This window comes from Mesitornis unicolor, unplaced genomic scaffold (genome assembly GCF_000695765.1).
Source record: "Mesitornis unicolor isolate BGI_N332 unplaced genomic scaffold, ASM69576v1 scaffold2463, whole genome shotgun sequence".
NCBI classification, from domain to species: domain Eukaryota; kingdom Metazoa; phylum Chordata; class Aves; order Mesitornithiformes; family Mesitornithidae; genus Mesitornis; species Mesitornis unicolor.
In genome coordinates, this window is record NW_010175117.1 from 8,212 (window position 1) to 13,501 (window position 5,290).

A 5,290-nucleotide genomic window follows, 5' to 3' on the forward strand; every position below is an offset into this window, starting at 1 on the left:
ATACACGTTGCCCCTCTTTCGAGATGTGTGGCATTGCTGCAGGTGAACTGAGTGCCTATTGCTTGGTGTGTTTTCCCATTAGAACAGGGCATCAGCACTGGCATGACTCTCTTAGGAGGATGATGCCTTGCAAAATTAAAAAAAATTTAAAAAAATCAAACCCAAACCAACAGCTTTAGCATGTTTTATATTCAAGGGTTGATGCATCATCCTAGCAAAATGGGCAAGCAAGAAATGCATTAGAAGAGAGAAATTTTATATGGATATGAAAATTGACAGTTAAAAAGGGGAATTTGAGGTCAACGTATTGGCTTGGGCTTCAATCACATGCTAATTTAAAGACGTATAATTCTGCGTCTCATGATGGTTTTGGAAATCCCTTTCCCTTTTCTCAGGTGGTTTTTCAGATGTACTCTGGGTTCTTCCAGACAGTTGACAGGACATCTCTTTTTAGACACTTAACCCCAAAGATAAGCTTAAGCAATAGTTATTTTTTCCCCCCTCCTAAATTACTTATGCACCAGTGCCTGTGCAAACCCAAGCATGTGGTTGAAGTCATAGTCTGTGGTGTGTGCAAAGTGGGTTTTTGCATGTGTTGATGCTCGGCTAGGTTTGTAGGTGACCTGTCGTGAGCGTACCACATCTGCGTGTTAATTGAATGTACTGAAGTCCCAGACTATGGGCAACCTTGGGATTTCCCTCCTTAGAAAACTGGGCCTTTCTTGGGAAAAGTGGCAGGAGACCTCTACCAGGAGAGGAAATCTTGAACACCAGAAAAAGGCACAGATGCAGAACTGCTATGGACCGACCATATTAAGACCCCCTTGAGAAGCTGGACCCTGCAGTGCAAGCTGCCTCAGAGCATTGACGGCTGTGTAGAGCAGCCTGTACTGTTGAGAAGGCTAAAATGGCAATAAATCAGAAAATGGCTGGATGGTCCCTGGGGAGTACTGCATGGAGTAAATGGGGCTGAGTAAAGCGTAGGAGGATAGAGAAGAGGGTGGCAGCCAGAAGAGGATTGGCTTGACAAAAGGAGGGGTGGCTGGAGCTGGACTAGCAGGAGATGGGGAAGGTTTGAGGAGCTGTGTGGGGAGCTCTGCAGTGAAGGAGCACTTGGACCTGGAAAGGGAGAGAGCGCGGGTGGAGGTTTTTGGATAAGTGTGAAGCTGACCTCAAGGCCCAATTATCCTGCTGATGAGAAAGGGCTTACTTTTCCAGGCCTGTGCCGCAAGCTGCTATGTAGCACTTCCACAGGTATTCAGGATCTGGAGATCAGCTGAGGCCGAATAAAACTGGAGTAAAATAAAAAAAAAAAAGGAAACCAGGGTTTTGAGGGAGACCCTGAGTAGAACTATGTTTTACTCTGTGTTTTAAGTGAGCTACCCATTGTTTTACTCTTATAACTGACCCTCTCAATAAGACCAGGGTTAGGACACTATTGCGGTAGTCACTGAATTCACACCTTACTCTGAAAAGCTTGTGGTTTAGAGTAGGAATGGCAGGAGTGTATTTTAGCAAGAGGTGCATCTGTCATGCCAAATTTGAAGGCTGTCCTTTCCCTGTATAGCAGGGGTGCTTCCTTAAAAGACATTACTTTTAATATTAATTTCAACTTTTTCCAGAAAGCATGAACATGGTTATAAATTAAAATGACATCTTTACCAATCAACTGTGTAGAAACGCTTCACATAATGTAGACTTTAATGAGGATATTGTATTAGATTAAATTTTCTTTTTTTTCTGGAAGGAAATACAGTGTCTAAAAAACATAGTGATTTTGGTCCAAGTGGAAGTCTCTTATAAAGAACTCACTGCTATCTTTCATAGATGCTTCAAGTATTGGAGTAATAATATAATTTGACTGTTTCCTTTGTGCAAGGTTGTGAGTTAGTGAAGGGAGTTCAGAAGCACAGAAGATGCAGGCTTTTTTTGCTGGTTCAGTGCATGGCTTAAATAAGGTCCTTCACCTTCCCCTGCCTCCCTGTCCCTTTCTAGGCACAGTGGTGACAGTGTTTCCATGCCTGTGTCTAGCTGAGGCTGAATTCAGTGGCTGGCAGTACTTTGAGTCTTTGGCTTTACCAAGCCATTGGATTCAGTGCTGCCACTGGGCGACCACTTGAGTGGGTCCTGGCTACCACCAGGGTCTGCTCCAGGAGGTTCTGCTGTTGAGGTCCAAGAAAAGTACTAATTGGAATACATCCCAACTTGTGCATATGAAATGACTTGTGAGACAAGGCAAATAGAAAAATTATATGTGGGAATGTCTCCAAATTCAGTGTCTTCTTTTTGCCTCGTGTCTTTTTCCTGACCTCTCTCATCTTCCCCTGGATTTACTTCATCTTCTCCCATTGTGCTACAGAGTCCTCTATTCACAGCTCAGCCATCCACAAAGTCTTTGTTATGGGCCTGTACTGGTTTTAGCCAGGACAGAGTTAATTTTCTTCATAGCAGCCCATGTGATGCAATGGTTTGGATTTGTGATCAAAACAGTGTGGATATCACAAAGATGTTTTAGCTAATGCTGAACAGTGCTTGCACAGCATCAAGGCTTTTTCAGTTTCTCACTCTGCCTGCACAGCAAGTAGGCTAGGGTGGACAAGAGGTTGGGAGGGGACACAGCCAGGACAGCCCAAGTTGACCAAAGGGGTATTCCCTACCATATGACCTTGTGGTCAGCAAGGCGGGGGAGTTTACCAGAGGTTGCTGTTGCGGTGGTATGGATAGGGCATTGGTCTGCTGGTGGTTAGTGACTGCTTTTTGCATCACTTGTTTTTCTTTGTTTTGTTTTGTCTTTTTTTTTCTTTAGCTGTTAAACTGTTCTTTATCTCAACCCACAAGTTTTTTCACTTTTACCCTTCCAATTTTCTCCCCTATCCCGGTGGTGGGATTGAGCGAATGACTACATGATGCTTGCCTGCCTGCCAGGGTTAACCCACAACACGGCCCTTTCTCTCTTCCCAGAGCTGCAAGCCTTTGCTCACCATGGACGCCCACTGCCAAGATACCAGGTTGCGCTGTGCTTTGGGGAGGAGTTTCCAGATCCACAGAGGCAGAGGAAACTAATTACAGCCCATGTAAGTAGTACTTCTGACTTACCTTAAAGAAACATATTCCTTGGAGGATATGAATCTGCTGGTCAGGCTTTTCTGCCTTGTGTAGGTTGTGAGGAAGGTAATACATTCATGAAAATGCAGCACCATCCAGACCAGAGTTGAATCCCCAGATGTGCCAAGGACTGACTGGTAGCCCTCAGTAGGGCATAGCACCTGATTTCTTTCTCTGTGTAGTGTAAGCATCATCCATGCTCTCTTGCAGATCTCTTCAAAACCTAAAGCTGAAAGGTACCCTGGAAGAGCTGCGCTGTGTTATTGCTGGCTCAGCAGTGCAGCTGTTTGGGCTGCCAGGCCAGTGCAGGGCGTGGTGCTTTCACAACCGCTGCACCTGAAGGTGCTCCACAATCCCAGCCTGCATCTCAGGGACCTCAGCCCTTAATGGGATGCAGGGGCTGGCTGTGCAGCTTCGGGGTTAAGGTAGCTGGCAAGCTTATGGGCTGACTGACCACAGTTCGTGTACACTCAAAGCTAGTGTTTCAGGATGCTATCTGAGAAAACGTGATGACGGAGACTGAGACCAGGTACTTTCTAAATTGGCTGTATTGGCCCATAAAACCACAAGAGAGGTGGTGATACACATGTTAGCGGCAGGGCTTAGCTTACTGCAGCTCTGGCATCTATTTTAATTTTTTGAAAGACCCTTTGGTAGCAGTGTGAGTTCCAAGTAAGACTTTTGTCATAAGCTGTGGCCTCTTAGCTGCATACCATTCATGCTGCCAGACTGCAGCTTAGTGAGTCTCTGGGGTGGAAGGTGGGAAGCTCACAAATCCATCCCGAGCTATGCAATGACTGGTTAGAGTTAGGCCTCCATCCCTGTCTCTCCTTAAACTCTTTCCATCCCTATTTTGATTTTCCAGCTTTCCATTCCTCCTTCATAGCATCGTCTTTCCAGCCCCCTTCTCCATCTCTTGTCCTGGTAGCTTCTCTGTGAACGTGTACCTCCTGCTTTTTCCCAGAGCTTTGCTTCTTCCTTACCAGTTGCTCCTCAACCTGCTCATCCTCTCAGGATGCCCTGGCTCATGGGCTGGTGGGCTTTCACCATCCCACCAGACAACTATGCCCTGGGAGCTGTCTGCCTCACCTGCCCTACTGCCTTCTCATCTCCCCCATGGTGGGATGGGAGGTGCTCAGCTGCCTCCAAATGTCAAGGACAGGAAAGGAAGGTGGTGCTACTCTAAAGCAGCTATCTCTTCTGACTCTCTCCCTTCCCAGAGGCATGACCCAAAGACAGTGTATTTTTCCTCCAAAGTGGTGCCTGTGTCTTAATGTGGAGGGGGTGGCTGACCAGCAGAAAAGGGTTATGGAGAAGAGTTGTCCAACCTGTCCGTCCCCTGAGAGTAAGGAGAGCTTCAGGTGTTTGCTCTCAGTGTGCAACTGAAATATTTGCAGTCAGAGCCCAAAACCCTGAGGGGTAATGGTGGTCTCTGAAGAGGCAGAGGTGAAGGCAGCGTTAAATCACACGAATTCCTCTTGGTGCTTGAACAAGTTCCTCATCAGAGCTTGAATGAACAGAAACAAAAGTAACCTTGGTGTTAGATTGAAGTCTAATTTCAAACACAGTTGTTTGGTGCCATATCTCAGTCTACCTGAGGACTCAAGCATTTCCAGTTAAGTCCTCAAAGTACTTTACAATACAGATGAGATTTTCAGCACTTTGCTTGTGCATTTGAAGACATCAAGTGGCCACGGGCATGTCTGGCCTGTAGGCATCGCTCACACCCAGGGTCTGGCAAAGGAGCTCCAATTGCTAATACATCATTTGTATCATGGGTACATGCCCTTCTAAACGAAGACCTTGGAGGTAAGAAGTGTGTGCAGTTAGCAAGGCACTTGGGAGCAGAGCAGGCAATCTCTAGCTTGAAACAGAGATTAGTGAGACCACCCAAATCATTTTCCCATTCTAGTAAGCGGAAGAGTTTTGTGCTGCCTTGTTCTTAACTTAAAACCACTGTAAATAACTAAGATGAGGAGAATGAACTTCTGTCACATGTCTGATTAACATTTTGTCTGTTCTCAAGGTTGAACCAATGTTTGCCAGGCAGCTGTATTACTTTGCTCAACAAAACAGTGGACATCTTCTGAGAGGCTATGATTTACCAGAACTTGTGACTAGTCCAGAGGATTATCACAGATCTATTCGCCATTCCTCTATTCAAGAATAAGATCCTCAGAAAGAG

The 5,290-nt window shown here is 45.7% G+C and overlaps 1 protein-coding gene across 1 annotated transcript in view; it reads left to right on the plus strand.

The window, feature by feature from the left end:
* The window catches only part of IRF4 (interferon regulatory factor 4), a 12,130-nt gene extending 6,855 nt beyond the window's left edge, over positions 1-5,275 (plus strand). Inside the window, exons 7-8 of the mRNA XM_010181254.1 lie at positions 2,962-3,074; positions 5,132-5,275. Coding sequence (XP_010179556.1) covers positions 2,962-3,074; positions 5,132-5,275 — 257 coding nt within the window. The remainder of the gene's footprint in view (positions 1-2,961; positions 3,075-5,131) is intronic.
* Positions 5,276-5,290: the final 15 nt, after the last annotated feature.